This window comes from Tinamus guttatus, unplaced genomic scaffold (genome assembly GCF_059628265.1).
Source record: "Tinamus guttatus ecotype Peru unplaced genomic scaffold, ASM5962826v1 Tinamus_guttatus_pri_ptg000314l, whole genome shotgun sequence".
Lineage (NCBI taxonomy): Eukaryota > Metazoa > Chordata > Aves > Tinamiformes > Tinamidae > Tinamus > Tinamus guttatus.
This window is the reverse complement of record NW_028288848.1, coordinates 10,784,579-10,810,408: the sequence shown is the minus strand read 5'-3', so window position 1 is coordinate 10,810,408 and position 25,830 is coordinate 10,784,579. Positions and strand designations below refer to the sequence as shown.

At 43.1% G+C, this 25,830-nt stretch overlaps 1 protein-coding gene across 1 annotated transcript in view; it reads right to left on the bottom strand.

Annotated features, from left to right (window-relative positions):
- The window catches only part of VSTM4 (V-set and transmembrane domain containing 4), a 29,716-nt gene extending 21,616 nt beyond the window's left edge, over window positions 1–8,100 (bottom strand). Inside the window, exons 1-2 of the mRNA XM_088528741.1 lie at window positions 7,993–8,100; window positions 3,016–3,414 (exon numbers count right to left, since the gene is read on the bottom strand). Of these exons, the coding sequence (XP_088384867.1) occupies window positions 3,016–3,414; window positions 7,993–8,047 (454 nt within the window). The 5' untranslated portion in view covers window positions 8,048–8,100. The remainder of the gene's footprint in view (window positions 1–3,015; window positions 3,415–7,992) is intronic.
- Between the last annotated feature and the right edge of the window lie 17,730 nt (window positions 8,101–25,830).

Here is a 25,830-nt window from a genome sequence, read left to right as displayed (position 1 = left end):
CTTTTGTTGTGGTAGTTGTGGTGAGCCTGATTTTCCAATGGGAATTTTGTTGCTTGAGGTAAACAGCCGGTTGCCTAGAGGCAGCAGTGTGTGAAGGGAGGGCAGAAGCGAGAACTGCCGTGATCCTCTGGCAAGTGTCGAGTGTGCTTCAACAAGGTAAGTAGATGCACTGGGTCTTGAGAGAAGAGTGGAGGTTGGTTCTTGGTGCAAGGTGCTATCTGAGCTATTAGTTAGCTTGGGATGGAGGTGAAAGTATTTTTCCCTCGAGGAGGCTTTGGGGTTGTATGGTGGCCTTCTAGGCCTGCTCTTAGGCCTGCAAGCTTCTGTGCAGTAAGCGCTTAACCCTGCCCACCCATCCCTGATGTAGTAGGAAGTAGCAATTCCTGTTAGGTTCAGCCTCTCTTCTTCCTCTAGCACAGCATTTGCACCATTAGTTTTTTGGGCATTGAGACTACAGCCCTCTGTCAGCTGCCATTTTGCCCTTTCACAAAGCTATAAGGCTGAGGTGGATGGACTGATCAGTTATCCTTTTTCCCAGTTCTTTCCTATCTTTCCTGCATCTCTCTAGCTGGCCAAATCCTGAGTGAAGAAAGGGAAAGAGATAGGGAGAGGAGCTATTTCTTGGTTAAGGTTATGAACAGGGAAGAACTGCTGAGCATAAAGCAGGTAAAAGCCTGAACTCTGCAGGGCTAAATCATGGTGAAATAAAGTTTCATTTCATATCCCTGTGTGGTTAAGAGACTAACCACTGTGTCTTGACAGCAGCCACACAACATCAGGACAGTGCTTGTAAAACTTAATGCTCTCCAGCGATGGAAAATGGCCGAGTTCAGGAGATGTTGGGCTCTGGTGCTCTTATTCCTCACTATTTAAAAGCAAAAGAGTGCAAACAACAAAAATCTAACTAGAAATTGTTGTTTGAAATGTGAATCTAATGAATTCTGTGTTCCTAATCCTAGTGACTTCCCCCTCCCCAGTAACCTAAGTATTGGCCTTCTCTTGTGACATTTCTAAGAGCCCTTAAACTGACTGTGACATGGGAGGTCATCTCCCACAGGGCAGATCAAGAAGAAGAGTTACCTGCTTTGCTCACAGCTTTCCCTCAGTGAGGGTGTTAATGGGGATATTCTCTCCCTCTCCCTACCCATGAGCCAATTTCACATGAGTTGTACAAAAGTAGCATCTTTAAGACTTAGAGTTTTTGAAATATGATGAAGTTTTCAGTAAATTCCCACTTCCCTGGTTTTCTGTGGGGGAAGGCGGGGGCAGGGAAGTGTAACTGGTAAAGTTATGATCTGGGTGCTAAGCGGGTGGGCTCCTTCCTGGAGGAGGTAGGCAGGGAATCAAGATCACAGCTTAGACCTCAATCCTGCTCTTTACTAGGAGGGATAGAGCTTTTTTAGGTAATTTCTGGCTGTCTGCAAACAGGATGCGAAGGAAATCCTGTTAGAATGTCTCGGAGGCTTCCCAGACAAGATTTGCAAAATCAATAAGATGAAATAGTTTAGACTAGGATTTTGTTGTTGTTGTTTACAGCTGATCCGTGCTCTTTGCTACTAATCCAAACTGAACTTCAGTTCTATTAGTGTCTTTCATCATCACTACTAATAAGCAGCTGATGACATTATGTTAATGCCATGATTTATCAAGGGAGTTTTAAACATTCTTGATCAAAACAAAGCAGCTATTTAATCTTTTGTTATATTGTGTTTTTCTCATACTTCAGGAAATCTGATAGATAAAAGCCAAAGCTTGTGACATCAGAGAGCTATCCAGAGAGGACTGTGCATTTGCAAAGATCATCTTTTACAGTCCCCTATGTCTCCTGATGTGTTTATAGTCCAAAAGAAATATAGATACCCTAATGACAGCAGTGAAGTTAGCACTTGAGGGAATGTGCTTTGATTTCAGACTGCATAAATAGACTGAATCCATCTTGAAAATACCTGTACTCAGTGGAGCTAGGGCCAACAATTGGAACAGCCATTGTGATTTAAACTCAGCAATAGCATCAAAAGCAGTGAAAAAAACTTCATTAAGTATTGTTTCCTCCCACAAGCTTTTCTGTGATTGCTGGATAAACCTCCAAATATTTGAATTTTGGTTTGAATGATCTCTGTATTTCCAGACCCACAGACCAAGTGGTCATGCTTTCTTGCATTATCTTTAGAGTAGGTCCTATGGGAAATAAATTCTATTTATAAAATCACAGCCGAGAGCTTGTTTGTCAGCTAGTGCTAACAGTAAGGATGCTGAGCACAGCTATCTCTACAAAGGAGTCTGTTCTCTAAAATCCACTTTTAGCTCTCTGAAAGTGTGGACATGCTGGCATTAGGCTTGAGCCAACCCGTCTTGAAAAGAAGCCCCATTTCCAAGTTGAGATTTATGGTTTAGAAATTCTCATTCCTCTCTGGTCAATTTTTAATCTAAAGTTCAAAATAAATGGGCTGATCACTGCTTTTCCAGCTCAGTTTTCTGGCTACAGTTGTACAAACAAAAGTACAGAAGTGACATTACGAAGGCAACTCACAAATTATGTGTAGACTAGAAGTAAAAGTGATGAACATACTGAGAGGCAAGCAAAACATAAATGCAAAAGAAAAGCTTCTATTTTATATGACCTTCTGCATATTTTTTGGGAAAAAAAAGTTAATTTCTCTCTGCTTTTGTCTTTTTTATTTAAATAATAGCTGTATTTGTTTATTCTCAGTCACATAGTTCTGGAGACTTGTAGTTGAATGTAACAGAGTATTAATTACTGCCTGTCTGGTGAAAAGCAAGAGAAATGGGATATCTTCTAGAAATCTACTAGTCTTGTCACTTCTTTACTAGGGACTGAATAATGTTTAAATTGTAACGTGAATAAAAAAGCTGACTATTAGATTTCCTTCTCAGATTCACATATAGCAATTAAAAATAACGTAGGAGACTTCAAATATCTTATGGATGAACTCGTTAGAGGGGGATAAAAAAAAAGATCATGGCAAAAGAAAAATGAAATTGGTGATTTCTTACCTTTTATTTCAGTAGCTGCTGTGCCATTTGACCATGCTGTCCACTTATTCCTGTGCTTTCCAATTTCCTGCACTTTGCATATGTAATGTCCTTGATCTGTTGGCTGAAGGCTTAAAATAAGAAATTTGTACATTGTTCCATGTTTTTCTTTAAGAAGGCGAAGTCTTTGCTTGTGAAAATGGTGAGTGTAATTTCCATAATACTGGACGGACCCAAATTTAGTCATTTTAATCATCAGGTACTCCTGGGTAGGTGATACAGCGAAGACCCACCGCACAGCCAGCAAATTGTCTGTCTTTCTCTTCTGAGAAATGTGGCAGTAAAGGGTAGCATTGTCTCCTTCAGCGTATCGCACTGTTGGTCCTGGCGAGACCGTCACATTTAAAGCCTCACAGATATCTGCAAAGGAGAGAACAGGCATCGTGAGACTCCTCCATGCCACCACAAAGGCACCGTAATCTGTCCCAGCATGTAAGTCCATGCAGATATACTGGACTATACTATAACATCATTATGTTGTGTGAAGGGTATGGACTGTGGTAGGCCCTTCTTCAGTGAGTCTGCTCTGCTATCCTTTCTCTCTATATTTAATAAGATAGGAGTGAAATGAACATGTTCCTCCTGTCATAGACCCAACATCCCATAATCTTTTCTCAGTCTGAATAAGCTTTATCTACCACTAGCTTGGAGTAACAGAGCACCTGCTTCCAGACTCCATGTAGAAAGAAATCATCTGATCTCACAGCCTTCATTTTCCTGAGTTAAAGATGCCAAACTCTGAGTCTCCTGTAGAATATTAGACTCTGCTTCTCTCACTCTTCATAGGTCTTTTCTGCATTGGTTCCAGTTTGAGTTTTGTTTGTTTATTCTAATGTGTGTGGCAGGAATTACAGACAGAAGAAGCTCAGTGTCTTGTGTAAAGGACATGATACTTCCTAGATTTGCCTAGAAATCTTTGCCTGATATATCCTAGATTTCTGTTGTGCTTTTAACATTTTTTTCATATAGGATAGTACGTCAGTTTATAATAATATACTTGGGTGTTTTTACTTCTTCATCATTTGTGGTTCAGTTCCTGATTTATTGAAGAAATTCTTACTAATCCCCCAAGTGTATGACTTAGCCTTACTAAATTCCACTCTACTTGTTCCTCATTTTTTTCCTACATGCTATTCCAACTTCAGGGTGACCTGATAAATTCACCTACATTCAGTGTGCATGCTCACATTTATTTCTTTTTATTAGTGCAAATTTTAAACTACTTCTTCCTCAGACGGATCCCTGAAGGATAGTTTTGTCTACTAACTTCCCTGTGTCTCCCAAGTCATCTTTGCAGTTCCTAGTATCATCTGTTTCAAATAATACTCTATTTGTAAAAGTCTCCTTGTTATAATCAAAGGATCATCTGAAATCTGCATTAAATCTGTCAGATTAGTCTTGCGACTACAAATTCAATTTAATCTGACATTACGTGCCTCACAAAATGTTGTATCAGGCTAAAGAGTTATCCCATTTTTTCCATTCATTTCTGACTTATTTTTCTGTTCTGAATCATGAAGCTAGCTTAGACCAGTTGTTTCTCTCTTCTATATTTCTAACAAGTATAGATGAAGACTGAAAGAAGTCTGTATCTCTATGCTACAGATATTTTCTTTTCCTGACCTAGCTGATTTATGCTTGACCATTTTCTGAGGTATGAGAGTCAACACTCTTTTACTTCCTACCTAATGGACATTGAGAGTGTTCTTATTAGTCTTATCAAAGACGGATCTATTTTTGACCATGGTATATTGTGGCAAGGTGTTCCCTAAATTACTTGTAATGTGTAATGTACGGTCTGCTGGGATGCCCTGGAGGGCCATATTTCAATAGTGACTAAGCACTCTTCACAATACACTCTGCAAAGCATGAAATGCCCTCTAAAATGTGAATATTAAACTTCCTGTTTTGTGAGTCTACTGTGCTCAAATACAAATGAGAATTACAAATCTGCAAGAACAGATTTTTCATTTCTGGACACTTTTCCAGTAGATCAGCTAGGAACATGTTAACAAAGGGGATGAATATTCTGGCAGAAATTTTTGTCTGACATCAGCTCCTGAAGCACAAACATATACTTATCTTCAAAATAAGCAAGTAAAGTATTTCCATGCATTTCTGAAGGAGTATTGGAGTCAGAGGTGCTAGTTTTATAGCTCCAGTGAAACTGTGAAATGGAGTGATAAATTGCATTACTTAAAGTAAGTCCACTAAAGAAGTTACATTGAAGTTTTTTGAGAGAAGTTGTCCCTAAAATTCATAGTACAGTAATTATTTGGGGTCACTTAAACAGAAAACTCTACTGAGTGGTGAACTTTTTCTAAGTATTATTTTTTATTTATGAAGGAGAAAATAAATTATGTTATATGAGAAATGGTTTTCTGTTTTTAAAGAAAACACTGGTAGGAATGGTCTAGATTACTGTTGTAATTATTTGTGCATGGTGTGTGGCTATTTATATGAATACCAGAGTAAAATATTATTATGGATTGTGGAAAGCACACAGGTAGAACAGGAGGTGGAAATTAAAACTTAAGGTTGAATATCACCAAAGATTTCAGTTATTACTTGGAGTTACATGGCCTTGATGCCTTACAGGCTGATGTGAAGATAAAGCAGCTGCCTCTACCATCAAAATAAGATTTAATTTTGAAGCTGTACTAGCCAGAAAATTTGTTTTATTAAGGATTTCTAAATGTTTGGTATTTTCATGTTTTTTTATTACACATGTTTAATAAATCCTTTATAAAAATGTGGTTTCAGTAAACGAAAAGTGCAGGCTTTTCTACTGAAATATCTAAACATGTCATGAAATATTTCAAGAAAAACAATTATGTCATCTTCCTGACATGCAAACTTCTTGTTTGAAAAAGCTGGCTAGCACTGATGGTGGAATAGTATCCCAAAATAAAAGGCAAAAGCACCATTGACTTAATTCAAATCTAGGCAAAACATAGTGCCAAAAGTTACCCTAGAGAACGTGCGGAGGCCTTCAGATACATGGTGTTGGGAGCCTGTGCAAGAGGATAGAGAAGCATGGTTTGTAGACTGTCTGATCCTTTGCAGGTTATTTACCTTCATATAAGCATTGGTCTCTTGTACCTTGGACTCACTTTTCTCCTGGAGATGTGTCTTTTGTAAGGAAATACCAAATTCTACATCCTTTGTGTAGTGAAGCCCATTTATTCCAGAGGGCCAGCTGCTTGAAGGTCTGTGTCACCAGCAGAAACGCATGTGCTTATCTTCCCTCTGTGGCTGCCATCGGTGCAGCTGTATGAGTGCAGCCTTGGATATTTCCTCATGCTTTTACCACATTCTTATGCTCAGCAGGGTTGGGTGATGCTTTATATAAAACAGGAAAACATCTATTTGAGTCTCCTCCCACTGCTGCCGCTGGATCAGTAGCAGTGGTGGAGGAACACCTCTTCTGCCTCTTATGTGGAAAGGAAGAGCCTCAGTGAGGGTTCCCAGACACCAGTGGAAATGTTTCTCCTGTCTTTAGCTGCTTTTGGCTCAGCCTCAACATGAGGCTTAATCATGTGATAGTCTTGCCAAGACAGGAGACTCCTCCACAACTTGAGAATGAGCTTACGTGCCAACACAGCACTGAAATTCTAGACTCTAGACTCCTGCCTCCAGCAAGGAATCACTGTTTTTATTCTCCTGCCTTCCCAGGATAGCATGGGTGATGTTGCATTTCAGGTGGAGCTCACCACAAGAGTTTAGCCTTGCTTCTGCTCGAAAGGGAAGCTACTTATAGAAAAGAGGAGGAGAGTGAGTCCAAGACGTGAGGATTCCTCTGCAGTGTGCTTAACCATTAAACGTGTCTATCATATTTGCAGCCAACTTATTGTGTCCATCCTGGTGTTTTAGCTGTTTGTTTCTTTGGTGCCTGCTGTGCTGTTGGGAGTTGGGGAAGGATTAACAGACCCTCTTTTGAAAAACAGGGTCCTCTTCCTTCCTCCGTGGCGACTGCCAGGCAGGGTCTTTCACCCCAGCTTTCAGGCTGCAGAAAAAGGAGGGGTTTTTGTGTTTTTTTTTTTTTTTTTTTTTCTGTCTGCTGCAATAGCTGTTGGATGGCACAGGCAGGTGCTCAGTGTAGTTATCATCAGCTTTGTATGACCAGAAGCAGCATATGGGGTGGCTTTTATCTGTGTGTCTGCTCTGTGAAACAATGTTGCTGTCGAGGCCTGCTTTAATATGACTTTCCAGCAGTTGAAAAGTAAGAAGAGCAGATGAGCCAGGAAGAAGCAAAGCTCTTTGTTTAAATGCAAATAATTAGGAGCTGGCTAGAAAGATCACCAAAAGCAGCCAGCTGTTCCCAGCCCAGCGGATGTGCTCGCAAGCCGTGGGCTCCTTCTCTGAGACAGCTTCTGTGGTCACCAAAGATGGACCTGACCCACAGCCCTGCTGCCTCCTGCCCCGTGAGTGAGAGCCAGATCCATGTCGGCTATGAACCTTCACTGAGCAGGCACCCCGCTCAACCCTCCACGTTCACATCCGTTTTGCAGAACACAACGCTGGCAATGCACCTTTGATAGTTTGGAAGCACAAAGGTCCTAGTGAAGTTGTTTTATTTTTCCTTGATTCTTTTTCCAGGTGATCTAGGGGCTCGGTTTCCACGAGATGCCTATGGGATCTTGGCACGCCTGAGGAAATTGCGCCCAAAGCCCCTTGGCCTCGACTCTGCCAGCAGCTGCTCGAGCAGCAACGCGTCGTCCCGCCGGGCGGAGCAGGGACGCGGAGGCCGCTTCCCGCGGGCTCCTGCCGGGAAAGGTGCGTTGGGCAGCGCGCGGAGCCCCGCGGCGCCCCCGGGCCGCGCAGCGAAGGGCCCGAGCGGCCCCGGGCCCCTCCGCGCCCCGGGGAGCCGCCGCGAGGGGCAGCGGCGCGTTGGGCTGCGCGGGGGAAGGGGCAGGGGCCGCCCGCGGCGCCGCTTACCTGGGGCCGGGGCTGCGGCCAGGAAGGCGGCGAGCGCCGCGGCCAGGAGCCGCATGGCCCGGGGCTCCCGTCCCGTGCCTCTGCCGAGCTGCTCCGCGCTCTCCTCCCCCGGCCTCTCTTTCCTCCCGCCCCGTCCTCCCTTCTCCCCTAGCCTTTCTTCTCCTCCCCTTTCTCCTCCTATCTTTCTTTTTTTTTTTTCTTCTTTTTTTTTTTCCCCCGCTTTCTTCCTTCCTTCCCAGCTCTTCTCACTGTCCTGCCCCTTCTTCCACTCCCCCTTTTTCTTCTCGCCTGCCCCTTCCCCGCCCCTTTCTTTTCTTTTTCTTTTTTTCCTTCGTCCCCTCCTTTGGAGAGGGTCTGGGTAGCTGGGGATTGCCCTGCGCGTAGCTCTAAGTGCCCCTGTGCCCAGCCCGAAGGACCCACGCGTGAGGAGCCGAGGGGGCTGCCCCCTCATGGGCAGCAGGGCGGCCTGCAGGCCGGGGTGCTGGGGTGGGCTGGCTGTGTGGCACTTTCTTCCCCTTTCCTGGCTGTGTTTGAGATTCTTCATGTGCTCAGGTCTGTTCCCCTTCTCCCACCCCTTAGCTGGAGCAGCATGGTTGCCCTTTCCGTTCCATGGCCTCCTGTATTGCCATGGGCTCTTCTGGGGACAGCCTTGGGATGACTGTAGGGCCGGTTGCTGCAGGCTGCTCAGGCACCTGTGCAGGACCGTTACACGCTCTGGCGTTGGCAGGATTTTGCCCTCTGTGCAGTGACTTCACAACTACTGGCCACCGGTAGTCAACCTCACCATACTCACCACATTACTAATCCTCCCAATCCAGAACCATCATCCCATGGGATTTCTGAACACGGCCTCTCGACAGCATAAGGGGCTCGGCTAAGACTTCTTTTGGGGAAGGGGGATCATCATACCTGGGAACCTGCTGCTGCCCTTCCCCTTTGCTACTCCCGGAATTCATCACTGGAAACCCACCAATCTCCAGAGGCATGGGCTCTGGGCTTCTGCTAACAGTTATGTGGGATTCTGCTTGACTTTAGTACTCATCTTGCCTGAAGTGTGGATGATACAAACTTACGGATGTTCCTGCTTCCCTGGACTGGACAATTAATGCTGATCTAGCTGCTCCATGCCTCTCCCAATAATCCTCGAGGCGGCAGGATAATACATGTCTGGTTTGATATGTCACAGAAAACTTAGCACAGCCTTAGTCTGGTCCTTATGAAACCGAGCACTGCTGTTAATAGTCGTGGCCTGGAGCAAAAGTGCTCAGAGCAGGACCTCCTGGTTGCATGGCTTGTTTGGGCCTTATGCTGTTCTTTTACTTCAGGACCAAACATTTGTGTTAGGAGAGCAAACAATCATTTCTCCTGAGAGAATTACCGGTCTGCATGGGGGAAGCTCTGGGTCAGAAAATCCTTGTGCTGCCTTAGAGGTAAATCAAAGAAGCCTGTTTTTGCAGTGCTGTTTTCCAAAGGATTTGCAGACCACCGTCAGATAAAAGATACTAGACCGGATGGATTTTTTAGCCCTTCTTACATAATTCTGTTAGATCTAGTCACATCTAATCTTGTGTCTTTTAATGTTGTGCACAAAATAGTAGTGTAAAGATATCAGCAAAGCCTGTCTAATCCCTTGGGTGTGTGCCTGGACTCTATAGACCTGAAAGATGCACCATAGGAAACAGTATTAATATTTGTGTCTTTATAGCCACTCTACATTAACAGTTCCTTTAATTGTATTGGCAATCCCAAAGAGTTTGGGGACAGAGCTTGATCAGCTGATGGGAAGGCTTGATATGATGGTTTTGTCCATGATACGAGACTACAGTCAGTGGCACAGGCAAACTCCTCCGGTTTATATATATCACAGAGTCACAGAATGGTTAAGGTTGGAAGGGGCTTCTAGAGATCATCTAGTCCAACCCCTCTCCTCTCTCTCTCTCTATATATATGCTTTACAATTTGCTGAGAAATTAATCTTCCTGTTTTGCAGCTTGAGATTTCTGCTGCTTTGCCCTGTGTGTAGTGGGCTCTCTCTGTTATTTAGCTGGTTTCTAGTGTGATGAGAGGGCCTTCATTACCATAATTCCAATGGTGTTCCTAATTTTTTAAGGGACTTCTTTTAAAATTTCAGAAAGTAGTTTTAAAAATGCTTTAGGCTGAAATTGTTTTAGAATTGTCCCTGAATAAACATATTCAGATGACACTGTCCTTTTAGGTTGTTTCTGGTGTACATCTGGAGCACAGAAGCTTCCGTGCGCAGGCCTCTCCCTTGCCATGATCTCCACTGCCAGCTGCATTCACTATGCAGCACAGCACCCGAAGTATCTTCATAATTTTTTGTTTTGCTAGTGTTTTGGGAAATCCTCTTGGACCGGGCAGCACTAGTCAGGCTAGGGAGCCATGGAGAAACACATACTGCTGCTCTCCCAGATCTGCTGCTGAGTTGTTGGATAATTTTATGCAAATTGGCTCCAAGCTACAGCTGGGTGATCCATAAACTTCCTTTGTGCCTGAATTATCAGGGTTTGCTAGTGGATTTGAAATACTTCAGCAACCTGGATGGAAGGTTGCAATTATGTTTTGCATTATTTCAGTTGAAATTGTTCCCTCCTTCATTTGTAGCAGTGGAGGCTTTTCTGCTTTTTGAAATGTTTATCCCACTTTGCCTGTGCCTCTTACCTGAGATAATCACAGTTTGTGCATGCATTGAAAATCTCAGAGGCCCATGTGGGTGTGCAATGCAGGTTCTTTGTCCCTTTCCGCCACAGGCCGGGCGCAGGGCTCTGCAGGGCAGTGCAGCTCCCGAAGCTGACGCTCACAAGCTGAGTGTCTGACCCACAGGATGCAGCTTTCACAGCTTTGGCAGCACCTACATGGCCTTGTTTCCTGCCAGAACAGATCTGCTCCAACACAGAAAGTGCCTACTCAGCACTGCCCAGTGCAGCTGATGCAGCATGGACAGCTTTTTTGCACAGTCTGGAGCCCCTTGCTCCCTTCTACTGAAGTGCCTCGGACTCTCCAGGTAAAGCCCCACTTGCAAATCTCTTCTGCCTCCTTGCAGTCACAGCTGCAAAGAGAGGTAACCACAGCTTCTTGGCAGTCACATCCCTGTCTTCTATTGGGAGGTCCTACTAACACCCCCAAATCTGTCTCCAAAAGTTTCTGGAGGATTGATGTAAGCCACTTATAATAACATTGCACTATGGTGTGGGGACAGAGGAGCTTACACCACAGCTCATACGGGCTGTTTTGGCTGCACTGTAGCGTGGGGAGAAATAGCTCTCTGAGGCTGCAGCTCTCACTGAGTGTAAGACTGGGGTAAGAGTGCAGGTTGCTCCTTTTCTGTACATTGCTATGGAAAGCTGTGCTTGTTCACAGTGGTGAGTGAGAAATTGCTAACCATCTGCAGCAATAAGTTGTCTATGAACATCTCTTCTTCAGCTGGACAGACTGGGGCAGCTGCAGCTTGTCCCCATACCTCATTGGGGAAGAGTGCAGGGATGCCACTTGCCTGCCTTAACCTTGTGATGGAGACATGTTCAGATTTTCTTAAGAATCCACCAGTTGATAGCTCCCATAAGAGAATCTAGAGAATCCTAATTATAAACCAATGTTTAGTGATTAGAGATGGTAAAATCCCAACCGATATCATGTTGCCAAGCATGGTAGGAGTTGGATCTGAGCTCAGATTTTCCTGTGTCTTGAATTAGCCAAATTAACAGCGAACTGTAACAGTCTAGAACTTCTGAATAATATGGCTTGGAATTAAAACTTACCCAGGCTTTTTCCATGGACACTTTGTGGACTGGCATGTGGGAAATACCGTTTTGTTAATCCAGCCTTGCATATACAAGAATTTCCAAAATGTCAGCATTGTGTTCTTTGGATCTCTGAAGGTTTATACAAGTCTTTTCACTGTGTTTAGGGCTTTGATGCTGATTTATTTGTTAACATTTACTTCTGATTGATTGGTAAGTTGATAGGCAGTCTGATGTCACTGAAGTTTTTCTTTCTCTCAGTGTTGTATCCTTCCTCCTTTCTCTCTCCTTTTTCCTTTCAGAGTTATGAATGATACTGATGTATCTGGGTAGGATTTGGAGTTTTGTGTCATATGGCTATATTCCTTGGAGAGGTGAAATTCTTAAAAATGATGCGGTAACATGCAGTTTACCATTTCTCTTTCTTCAAATGAGGGCACATTTTAGTTCAGGGAATTTGTATTTTTTACTACTTTTATGATTGTATCAGGGATTGCATAAGAGGATAGCGAATTTATTTTGTTTTTCTTAGCCCTTCCTTCAAGTTTGGTAGTTCCAGTTTGTAGGACACTTAATCCTGGATGTTAGGATATTTTGCAAGAGCTTTAGAGCCTCACTCATGTGATACATCCTTTGTACTTTCTGCATACTTTGATGTGTGCAGGACGTTGAAACCTGATGAGGTCTTACTGCATGTGGCATTTTCATGCACAAAGACATAGTCTTAGTTTCCAGGGGAAGCCCGTTACAAAGTCCATTGCAGTTTCAGCTCTGCTCTCTGAAGATACTAAAATATGGCTTTTAGCTGTCCTCATGTCTTGCAGGAGGTAAGAAAGCCTCATCTAAGGTAGATTTCAAAGCCTGTTCAGTGCATTATGTCCCGGCTATGCATTCTCAGTGGATGCCCTCCCCTGGACCCTATATTTCTAATCTGACCTTCCCAGCCACAGAGATTAAGCAGAAAGATGGAGATAGTGTCTGAGCAGGAAAATGGTTGTGGAATTCAGGTTCTGAATGATTAAGGTAAAAAGGTGGGCAAGATACGATCCAAAACTGTTCAAGTATCGCATCTAACTGGTATTATGTACTTCTTCCTATGTATTAGTTATCATTCCTTTTAGCTACAGAGCTGTGATTCATTTAAGTTCTGCCTTTTCAAGGAAGTCTGTCTGGAAAATTGACTGGAACTCATGCTAATTCTGTAATTTCTGTTTAGATGTTAGAAATTGCTAATTTACCTTTGAAAGAGCTGAACTTTGCAGTTGGGACACACGTGCTAGCCACATTGGGGAAAAAAAAGATTACATATACCTCATACCAGGATATAGAATTGGCAACATCTCTGGAAGGTGAGGGAAGGGATATTTTGCTTCACTCCGTTGTGATTATAATTATGCATATATCATGTCTGTAGTTGCCAGACTGACATCCAGCAGAATAGAGTTTGGAGCATCTCAAAATGTGGAGAAAAAAAGCACAGGGACCAACTGAAGAAAGGCTGAGGAGAACCCAACAAGGATGATCAGAGTTCTAGAAAACACAATCTATGAGGAAGCAAAGGAAAGCTGGGATTTCTCAGTGAAGATAGGGAGGCAAAATAAATTTTCAAGTATTGTAAGACTCTTACCAAAAAAGGGAATAAACAACTGGCCAATAATAGGTAAGACAAACATCAATTGGGAATCGATTTAAAGTTGATCAACTTTTCAGAAGGATGTTGTACTAAATAAGATATGAAGAGCCTTTCTAGCCTTATTTTCTAGCCATATTTTATGGTGTCTCTGTGCTGTCTCCCTAGTGGAATTATTACATCTTTGAGAACATCATAGAAAAAGACATTTACACTCTTCACATCCTAAGGAATAACATTTTGTCTCTGACCTACTTTATGCTATTCAGACATAGATACATAGATAACATCTTGCTCCCCTATCTCTATTTTTTACCATCTTTGCCAAGAACTTCTGCTGTTGCTGCTATCCCTAAGTTGGGATAATAGCTGCATCTCTGTGTTTTGCATTTTTAAAAACATTCCAGACTGGAAACAAAGTACCCACACAGCGCACGGCACAAAGTTTGTTGTCAGAAAAGCAGGGAATCCTTCCCTAACCTCAGGAATGTCCCTGGAAGAGCCTTTTGCTCTGTTGTTGGAAAGGAATGGTACACTACACTTTGGCAGCCGTTAACTTTAAAACAGATCCTTTAAACTCTAAAACAGAAATATAAACCTGCTGATCTTAAAAAATGCTCACAGTAAAGATCTTTACCAGAAACAGCTTAATCAGCAAGCTCCAGTCAAATTTTGTGTGCAATGTAGGGTTCAGAAGGGGTAGAAGTTGGACCTCTGAGCCAGGAAGAGTTATGGATGAGGCAAGTTGTTATGTTTCCTCTTGAGCAGTGAAGTAATGATCTAATATCGGCTAGCACAGTATTAGCAGATATGCCTTGTTTTTGTATCAGATTTGAATTTTTTACTGTTTATGATCATAAAATATCATATGTTAATTTCTTTAAGACCAAGACCTTTAACGGCATGTGGTAATTATATTCTTGATACAGTTCCTGAATTTTATTTTGCAAGGATGTCCTTAGGTAGCACTTTACAGGACGACTGCTTGGTGCTTAGTGATGCAGCCAATGTAGAGCATGTTGCTCTGCCCAACCTGCTGCAACTTGGCAGCACGTGATGAAATACCTGCTTGTCCTTTACCCACCTCCTAGGCTGGCTTGTTATGAAAGCCAATTAGTTAGTGCTGCTGAAATATTTTGTGGTCTACAGCAGCGGAGTGAAACCATTTTTATTGGTTACTTAAAAATAAATAGTCCAGGTGCTAAGGAATTTTCTACTTCATATGTCTGTTGTGCATGCAGTATGAATTTTCACAGTGTATATTCATTTGTGGTGGATCATACTTTGGATGAGTGCCATGTTCTGACCCTTGCAGCTGAAGACTGCAGAGGTGATGAGCATAGTGGCTACTAGCTCCTTGTGAGCTCATGATTTAAATGGTCTGCTCTGCTCGTGCTTCTGGATTCCTCGCTGCTGCGCTATCCACAACAGCTTCTACAGTAATGCTGTCACGGGTCTTTAGTTGGCTAGGAGATCTCAAGCAAGGTACTTTGCTCAGTTCAGCTTAGCAGTAACTAGTGTTGGTAAAATCCTATCTTCAAAAGTAATTTAAGGGTATTTGGAAGGAAATAGAGAGGGACCATTTCTTTTCATCGGTTCAACTTACCACTTGAGGACAAAATCTTTCTAATAACTAATAAAAACTACTCTTTCCTTTATTATTCCTTCTTACTCAGTCATTCATATGACTATGCTATCAGTTAAATGTGAATCTGAGTGCACTATTAAGATTAAATTGGCACACCATACACATAGTACAGCCTCCAACCTGCACGTGTAGAAATGGGGTGCCCAGGCACCCCTGACAAGGTCCATGCCCTAATTCATGACCCCATGGTCTGGGCGGGTCTGGAGGAAAAGCAGCAGCAGCAGATACACCAGTCCCCAGTCTTCTTAAAAACTTACTTCTCTGCTGTTTCTAAGATAATCTCTCTGGAGATTTTTTGGCACAGCTTGGAATAAATAAAAAAAAATTGACTTTTGTGGCAATCATAATTCATAAATATTTTAGCACGTGTTCTGTAGCATGCTGTAGATGAGGATGTGTAAGTACCTGCCTTTAAGAGAAAAAATAGACTGATGCAGTATCAAGTTAAAGGCATCTCCTTAAGATGCCTATTGGGTGCAAAATATTGTGTGTGTTTTTTCATACCTTAAAGGTGAAAATGAGAAGCAAAAGAAATGTTTTATCTGTTTTGTTTTTAAAATACAGAAGTTCGGGTACTATTTGGTAAGTGATTCCTTGCAGAGAGTATAAGAAGCCACGTTTCACATACTGTACATACCACATACTTGGATACAGCCTGTAACCAAACACAGACATTTTTCTTAGCAGTGTTTTCTTGGCCACATAGATGAGACGTAGGGTTTCCATATCACAAAACTCAGTTGTATTTCTTCTGTCTCAAAAGTAGCCTCGTATAAACTCTGAAATTCACACTACATATTTTTTAAAAATAACCAGTCTGGTGTTTTTTCCCCTACATTCCACTGCTCAGATGACCAAGTTGCTTGTGCAGGACGTGCAGGAGGCCTTGCAAGGGTGCAGAGCTGTTTTGCAGTTTGGTGCAAGAGGGGCAATCCTGACCCACTAAATGTACTGACTTTGATGTAAAGTAACAGCATGAGCTGTTTTGCCTGTGTCCTGCCTAATTTGCTGGCTCCATGACTACATGGAACAATAGTATGTGCAGGCAGTCGGGACATGGGCAGAATTACAAATAAGCATCCCTGAAATTCCTCTGTGCAAGTACAGAAAGTGGTTTTCTGTTTTTTGGGGTTTTTTCTCTGCATTTTCTGAATGACAGAAAACCTGTATGAATGATTTTCTAGGACTGCATGAGACAACTGTGAACTCCCTGGAAATAGGGCAAGTGATCTTCCCTACCTATGAAGACACTAAAGGATCATTGTTTGGATTTTAACTCTTCTACTGATAAAACTGTGTTTTTCAAATCGTTGACTAATATTTGCGTAGGCTTAAAAAAAAAATAACCTCTTGGTGGAGAGCCTGTGCACAGAAAATTTCTGTTCCTATGGTTAAAGTTTGTGAAAGATCATTAATGATAGGAGTGAGAGGTTGTGATGGGGAATGGTTAGGCAATGGCTGAGCACGGTGGCAGAGACAATGTGGCAATGTGTGCATGATTAAAAAAGGTTAATTTTGAAGCCAGCAAGAGCTCCAGCGGCAGTGCTGAGACTAGCCAACCCTCACTGCTGGGCTGGTTGTCCCTGGCTTTATCTCTCTGTGGCTGTTGGTAGTTGCAGCAGGACAGGGGGTTTCCCTGCTGCGTTGTTTTGCTGGACAGCAGTGGAGAAAGAAGGTTGTCATGGTTCAGCTTATCACTGCAGTGATTTACTGCAGCCTGAGAAGATGGTCCGCAGAAGTTCTTCATCCGTGTCTTGTCCAGTGGCTGCCAGGGATTTAGCTCTTGTAGCTTTTGTTTGTTTGTTTTGGGGTTTTGTTTTGGTTTGGTTTTTTATATGGAAACTGCTCCCTGGCTGTCAGTCCAAAGGCAGTCAGCAATCACAATCTGACTAAAAAGGAAAGGAAACCATGCTGTAAAATGACCACTGCTAAATAACCATAATAATACTAGCCATGGCATATGCAAGTCATTTTCAAGAAATGTATTTTAGCACTGCTCTAAAGAAAAAAAAAGTTTGTAGAGAAAAAGAGGGAGTGAGATGGTATCATTTAAAGGAATAGCATACAGTGCAAGCTCCAAAATAGTCCATAATTATACGTGGTATAGCCCAAGGGTAAGGAAAAATTATCTTTCAGAAGGAGCAATTTGAGTAAAGATGGAGATCATAACATTCCACTTGCCAGCTTCGAATGTCTACCATCAAAACACATGTTTCTGATAACACATGGAGACTTTCTCCATTTCTTTTGATCTATTCGCATGTAACAACTATGCTTTCCTCTTTAAGGGTAAACTTAGGAAAGTAAATAAAATCATAACCATACTTAAAGCACTGACTCACAGAAACTGTTATGCTTTTATATATGTCTAAGGCATATGTTCTCTTAGTCATTATAATTAAAATAATACACACATCTGTATTATGATGAAATGTGAGTAATCTGCCACTAATTACTAACATCTGCAGTTCTTTGCAGCTATGCTCTTTCCATTTTAAATGCTGCACATTCTGTAGATTAATGAAATGTGTGAAGGTATTTAAAAGTAATAATACCCAGAGCCATATTATGGTTTCACTATCAGTGTGCACTGTTAGGGGCTTCCTGTAAGTTCTTTTCGTTTCCTCCATACACAGCAGCCAGGCTGGGTATCCACCAGCAGAAGGGGTTCCTGCACATGCCCTCTATTCCCAGAGAAATTGGCCTAAGCGAGACCCTTCTTTAGAGCAAGATTGCTTTCCTGGGGGCCTGTGTTTCAGAATAATTTCTTTCAACTCTGCTGAGAGCTCTTGAGAGCTGCTGCTGCTGCTTCTTTTTTTTTTTTCCTTTTTCTTTCTTTTTTCTTTCTTTTTTCTTCCCCCTGCCTCCCCCAAAAGGGTCTTCAAAGCTCCTTCAGTGTTGGTTGGTTGCTTTTTTTGTTGGTCCTTCTCTGATGGGTGCTCTGTCTTCAGCATAAAGGCAGCAATCAATTTTGTCTTCCTCCTCTTAGAAAATTGTATTGTTTCCACTTTGTTAACTGTCTATACATCTAATTCTTACAGTTCTTTAATGAGCCTTGCCTTTGGCCTATTTTATCCTCAATATAGTGCTAATATAACTGTTTCTGGCATTACGTTCACTTAAGCATGAGAGACAAAATTAGTAAGCATCCCACAGCTGGCAGCCAAGCCATGTTTTGTAGCCTTGCTGACCAGACTTCCGCAGAAGTTGTACTGTTGCTGTTACCACCATTGAACTTGCCAGGCCTTGATGGCAAACTTGTGCAGGATTATGGCCCTCTTTTTAAACTCTGGGCATGGTTTTGGCTTGTGTGCTGGGTCATGTATGGGTGTTTTGGACGCTGAGCAGCACAGGCAGCCCATGTCCTGACTTCTTCACTTACAGTGTTTTTGATTTCCTGTCGTGGTCGCAGTGTCAGAGGAGGCTGCGCTCTGTAAGCTCCAGCTTGGTCTGCGTGACTTCCTTCGCTTGGCAGATTCCAGATGCTTTGCCAAGGTTTATTTCTGAGTGTTACATTAGTCTGTCTCTGACGTGTGTGTGTACATGCACGCGTGCACACGTGGGCGTGTGTCCCTTACAGGCCAGTGGAAATCTGTTCTCTTATCAGGGCCTTTGTTAGTCACCTCCTGTCCTCCCCAGTTCCCTTTCTGCTCCCTCCAGGAAAAAAAAAAAGTGTCTTACCTTCAAGTCTTAAATCAGTTGCATGTTTGTTAGCATTTTAATCTTCTTATTCCCTCTACGTTAAAAAGTCTTGTTCATGCATTCCATTTTTGCATGGAACAGTACTCCTTCGGTTTCTGCAATCCATTTTCATAGTTAGGCTTTTGGCTGGGTTAACTGAAAACTATTAAAAAGCCCATGTGTTTCAGATCCAACTTTTATCAGAAATAAATAGACTTTCTGCCTCATATCCTTCTGATAGCATGCATTATTTGCAGTCGCAGGGTGAAAACCTGTGTAGATCTCTCCAGTAGAGAGATTTCACTAGTGGGGAGTTGACTTGCTCCTTTCTTCTCTCTTTCAGGTTAATTTTTTGGTTTGATTCCCTCCTGATACCATGTTTTGTTCTCAGATCATGCCAAGTCTGGGAGTCGGACAGACTCCACGGGTGACATCCGGACTCAACAGCAGCTTCGTTCTGCATGGAGCCCCTGTGGAAGTGAACATTTTGTTCGGAATGCTGTGTACCGGAACGTTGTAAAGGCTCAGCTCCATACATGCTGTGAGCAATCCTTCTTGCCCAGCACGTTTACCTTTCCATTCCCCTTTCCTATGCCCCACACTGGAAAGAGGAGAAAAAATGCAGAGTTTACCCATATCCTCCCAGGTGCCTACACAGTGTTAATGGACACGGTGCAGGCCATGAAGGGACAGAAGGAATCTCTCCCAATAGTTTTTAAAGCTTCATTTCTGTAGCTAATGATACCCCGGGGTATGAATGAATGAGTCTTTAGAGATGGGTCTTGGCTCTGCTAATGCTCCTGAGTGCAGGCAGAGGAGTAGTTGTGCTTTCTTCAAAAGGAAGTTTATTCAGGCAGAATTCCCACTGAGGTCAGCTGGGCTTTCTCCAAGGGCAAGCCTTGCCTAATAGATCCCTTAGTGGTAATAATTATTGAATTTGTGTTTCTAGTTAAATATTGGCATAATTTAAATTAAAAAAATAAATAGGCTGTATTGCCTTTCTATCTGCACTGCATTTTCCTTCAGTAATTCCACCAGGTCACTCTAGTCTTTGCTGGTATAGCTGAATGCAGAATCATCCCTTCTGTTACTGCTTGAAATAATGCCTGAAAAATCTCCATTTTATGCAATTTATTTCAAATCGAAATTTATGGCTTAAGCTAGTGAACAGCATGACATCTAATGACTCCTGGAGTATCTGAACCATAAAATAAAATTAAGGAAACTCTTTTTTTCCCTAAATGAGGATGTGATGGCAGAGTGGTTGCTGCACTTGGCTTTTCACCAGAGGTGTGAGTTCCCTTGATGAGTATTTTCAATATAGGTAGAGAATCAGATCTTGCTTCTTCAAGGCTTTTCTTGCTTAACCCAACAGTAAATGGATACAGTCATTCCAGCTAGAAGGGGTCAGAAAGGCAGCTGCATGTGATAAAAATCTTTCCTTTTTCTTAAATGTGGTTTACCACAGGGTTGGCATGTATTGGCTGCACCAGACTGGTGGGCTGTACTGGCTTGTCTTACTTGTGACTGCTTTACTACTACATATGCTAGGAGAGGTGTGTGCTGAGTGTGCACAAGTATGTCTTGTGAGCAGCAGGACTGCTGCTCCCAACCAATTTGCGTCATGTGCTTGATGGACTTCTTAGCTAAGTACGACTGCAGCTGGGTCTCTAAATGAGAGCAGTCAGGAGAATGCCCCAGCCTTGGGAAAAGCCTCGACTGGAATTTTATGTCTGTCTTAGACACCAGGATCCACGCGATAGGGTGTTCCAGCTGAAAGGTGGGCTCTCTGGTGTCTAATAAGGGTCGACACCTGGATGAAGTGTTTCCTGCAAGTTCTTCAGGATCTCCTGTTTGGATTCTCTGTTTTCTATTATGGTGATTCTCACAACATTCTTTCAATCAGTGATGGCACTAATGTGGTCTTTTTCTAGCTGCCTGTCTTCTTAAAACTTGGTGTATCATAATAGTCTTGAAGGCTTCTGCCCTTCAGTCAAATCCTGACTGAAACTGGCCAATCTACCTGAAAGTTGGTGGAGGAGGCCCCAGCACATTATGAAAGCTCCATGCTTTCATTCGGAAAGTGTGGAAGGATCTTCCGTAGGCAGATTACTGCCTGGTGTACTAGGAAATATCCTGAGTTCAGCTGTTCCAAAGAACAACACAGATGCTCTGAATCCAAGCTACAGCGGGGCTACTGCCAACAACATGTGTGGAAAACTCACAAAGTCATAGAGTTTATTCTGCTCAAGTCTACCCTTCACTTTCAGTGTAGGCAAAGTCTATATTACCCTGGTATAGTAAAATAATTTATATTGTTTTAAAACAGGGTCTGCTTCTCTTCTTGTACCATTTAAAATCCACACAACTCAGTTGACTTAATTTGCTCTTAATTTTCCTCAGCATGAAAGAGGCTAATTTTTACCCTCAGTGTAAAGTTGCATTGATTTCATTAATGCTATTACATTAGTGTCAATTGGCACTGTCCTAAAGGACTAAAAGGCATAATCCTTTTTTAGGTTTTCCTCCACAAGGAAACAGAGAAGAGATTCTCAGCTGATAGGTCACAATTAGGTATTATCATTAAGTATTAGGATTTTCCCTGGGAATTACAGTATGGAAAATAGGAAGACTGAGAACTATGAGAAGAGATAAAGCCATCTTAGCAACGCAACTCTGTAGGATATAAAAATTCTGCAGAAAAAGAAAATTTTATTTCTGACCAAATTCTTTAAATTCTTACCCAAGTCAGGAAAAGTATCCCACTATCCCACTTGAATTTAAGCATGTACTTAACTCAAGAAATAAGATATTTTAAGGAATTTTTCTCTAGAGTCCTGTGTACTTCCTGACAGCTGCTTCCATGTGGGAATCAGGCCATTTATGTATACTGTTCTTGAGTCTGGGGCTATTAAGATCACAGGCATAATATTATATTAACACAGAATTTGGTGTGCTTAATGGCCTATTAAATCTTCCTAAATTATAGCTAAATTACAAAATAGACTAATTTACCAAAACCAGTTAATAAATGTTTAGAAAAGGAGGATAATTGAATTATCCCTTGTTTGTCAGAGACAGATCATCTCCTTGTGAGAAATCTCATTTTTTCCCAAGCATGATTAATTGGCCTGACGAGTCAGAGATTATGACAAATTATACAGGAGGAGATAATAAATAAGTCAGTAGGAAGGCCAGGGAGTAGAGATCTTGCAGCTGGTGTTTGCTCTGAGGCCAGGTACTGTTTCTGGACTCCCCTGAACTGTGCGTGATTCCTGGGGTCCTGCTGTGGATAAGACATCCAGCAGCAGCAGCAGCCCAGCATTAGCTCTTTTCCCTGCTATTCCCCGAGCCTCTATCTGTTTCAGAGCCATGGCATCCCCTTCCCAGGAAGGATGCCTGCAGAGGCCACGTGCCTCCAGGCCAGTGACTGTTTTCCAGTTACTGAGTAATCACGGACATGAAATTAATTTTTGATTTTTTCCTTAGTCATGGGAAGGCATTTATGGCTCTCATGGAAGATCCAGTCATGACTTGATCTTGTTTTCAGTTAAAATTAGAATCAGCTGTAGCCCTGCCTGGATCTGATTGGGAAGTGTCTAATCTCTGCAACAGAGCGTGGCTAAGGGCCTTCTGGAGACTGTCACTCCTCCCTGTGGAGGACCCTGAGCTGGTCTTATAGATGGGAGGGAGATTCTTTAGCGCAAAGTGTTATATTCCTCATTTAGATCGCCAAAGGTTGTAGCTGAGCTGACCATCTTTCCATCTGATAATGACAAACATAGGGTCCAGTTTACTTTTTTTGTCTTAATATTTAAATTCTGTGCATAATGTTACCTGTTTTCATCATCTTGCTTCTAAAGCTGGGTAGGTGATCAAAATGAACTAAAGACACTAATTTATTGGTGAACGGGCAGCAGCCTGTCGTTGAAGCAGCGATTTTGCATTTTACATCTATTTCAAGGAGGCAATTCTTCTGAGGGTGTCCCCATATGAGCCCGTGTACGTTCTCCATAGATTTTTATTTGTTCCTTACTATACTATAATAAGTTTAAAAACTGAGCAGTTTAAAAATACCAGGGTTGCTCACAAAGGAGATGAACACTCAGTGTTTTATATTCACTGGCACATCTGATCCAGTTTTAATCACAGCAGAGTATGTTCGCATTTGCTCCCAGTCCTGTGAGTCTTCTCTCGGTATTGTGGAGTGATTGAAGAATATTGGTAAAAATAATTAATTTAATCACCTATTCACTCAGAAAGATTCCTGATAGCCAAAAGTGGAATCTAATCTGTAAAGCGAAAGGCCTTGTGGATTCCCCGCAGCAGGACAGAGCCTAGGGATGCAAGAGAAGCATTGCCAGCCTCCTGTGCGGGCTGCATGGCTTGTAGGAGGGGAAGGTGGATTCTAACTGAATGTGGAGAGCAGGATCTGTGCGTGCTGCCTACTGGCCTGTGCAGCGTTAGGGAGCGGTTTTATTCCACAGAATGATCAACCCCAGGGTAATGTCCAGGCTTTGCTGGGACTCCTGTTTGATCCAGCTGTGAGCGAAAGTACAGGGTTCCTTCAGGGTTTAAAACCTAAGATACGAGAATAAAGAGCACATATATTCAATAAAGTAAAATATGTAACCCCTAACTATTTAAAAAGGAGCAATCTGGAGGGGAGGGAGTATTACAGAAGAATGATTATTAATAATTACTGTCATCCATGCTGGAATTGGAAAACACTGACTATATTCTCTACTCTATCTAAGAGGAAATATTTCTCCATGGAAAGAGTGGTGAAGCACTGGACCAGGCTGCCCAGAGAAGTGGTGGAGTCACCATCTCTGGCCGTGTTCAAGAAACGTGGAGATGAGGCGCTTAGGGATGTGGTATAGCAAGCATGGTGGTGATGGGTTTATGGTTGGACTTGGTGATCTTGAAGGTCTTTTCCAACCATAATGATCCTATGATTTCCTGTATGGCCTTTGGCACAGCCCTTTGGCTGCTCCGTGTCTCGTTTTCCTTCGCTATAAATTGTGGACAAGGAGTGTGTAACTTGCCTTCATGCTGGGGCAGCAGACAAGTGTGGGAATCGCTGTCGTGCTCTGCTAGGGGGGACGTGCAGATCCCCAGCCCCGGCGAGCTCGGCACCGTGCTGGGTGCCGGCAGGAGCCTGCAGGAGGCCAGTGGGCCCTTCGGGGCGCGTGTCAGCGTGTACCACACGCTGCACATCCGCACGGACCGGCAGTGCCTCTGCATCCCTCTGGGCGTGTGGCTGTTGGAGCAGACAGGCTTCTTGTCCGTCCTAGCTTGGCTGTTCTGTCTCCACTGTGTGGATGGATGCGTGCAGCGAACGCAGTTCTCAAAGGTCTGGCACCGCCAGTGATCCCGTTCGTTTTGCAATTGCAGGAACTCAGTATTTTCAGTCAGGTGCTATGTCATCATGTGGCATTATACTTACTTGTCCTTAGTTTATTTCAGACTCCATTTACATTTCTTTTTGTAGATGAGTATAAATATCCCTTTGCTACCAGTTTATTAGGTGTATGTCCTCCTTCGCTTTTGCTTTCCCATCTTTCGTTGATGTGTGGAGGCATTTTATGGTCTTTTTCTCTCTCATTTGACTAAGTGTAGTGGTAAGAAAATGAAAAATAATGCCCTTGATTAAAGTGAGCTGGCTCTTCACTTACGAACATGAGATAACCCAAGGATTCAGGCTGAGCATGTTTGTTTTGACAATTATGAAATTTGCCATCCTGTTTGTGAGGAGCCAAACCACGCTCTCGTGTCACTCACACCTCCCTGAGCAGGTTTAGATCAGCGAGGTCTGATTTGCGGGATGCGCTTTGCTCCCCCCAGCCTGCTTTTCTGTGCACGCAGACCCATGGCAGCCAGTGGGATTTTACCCGGCGTATCCCGCTGTGAGCACGCACGGAGCAAAGCCGGGTGGTTCCAGCAGTTAGTCGCGGTTTGCCAAGGGGGCCCCGCACCGCAGGAGGCTGGGCAGAGGGAGCGGGCGTTGCACAGGCAGGCGGGCGCGTGCAGAGCTGTCCCCAGTGCTCGCTGTGCCGTGCCCAGGCTGCAGCCTCCCGGAGGATAGCGGAGTCCTCCAACAACATCTTTTGACTGAATACCTCCAAAATGCTCCCCTTTCATCCAGTTTTCCGTTGCCAGTTATAACCAAACTGGTGCTGTGGGGCTTGGCCCCATGGCAAGAGCTGCTGCTGCAAGGGGTGCTGCTAGGGCAAGTTGTGGGGCTGGCAGCGCGGGCTGTGCCGCGCCGCGGCAGGAGGGCTGAGCTCTGTGCAGAGCCCGGCTGGGCCCCGCTGAGCACACGGGGGTTAGGCTCTATGGGGCACTAGTCGCTGCCAGCCCCTGGCAGGCACTGGCAGTTGCCAAGCGTGCCCAAACCTCCCCACGGCTGCAGAAGGAGCCGTGCAGATGCTGCAGGCCCCCTGCGCTGCCTCTCACGTCTGGTCATGCTTTTCCCACACCCAAGGAGCCCTCGTGCGCAGAAAAAGGTTTAGGGAACGCATCATCTCTTTTCCAACCTACTGCATTTGCATGATCAATATTATTATCCTTAATTCTCTAGATCTTTCCCCTCTGCTGCTTGTAACTTACCTTTATTTATTTATTTATTTATTCTCATCTTTATTTCCTGTAGTGTACTGAAATGGTGTGAAAGACACATTTGTTCACACAAATAAGTGAAGGTAACAGCTTCCCTCCCTGACCACATGCTCGCTTCTGTTCCAAGTCTTAATTAAAACGGTACTAAGGGAAGCAAATCAATTAACAGATACCTTACAAGATGGTTTATTCACTTACAAATATACACATGCACAATTACTTACAAGAATCACATTACAGCTTTAGTTTATCTGTTAGCAAATGCTGCTAATGAACTGCAGTGTTACAGAACTGGGTAACAGACACCTAGGGAATACATGCAAATGATTCCAATATATCACTTTTCTCTAAAATAAACTTTACATTTTGCCATCTAAAATATGGAAAATTACAATCCAAATAAATAAGATACCTTCCTTTTCACATTTGGAAAATTACCTGGTTTACTAAGCTCAGAAAAAAAAAATCCTTTCAGCTACAATAACAAGTTAGTACAATAA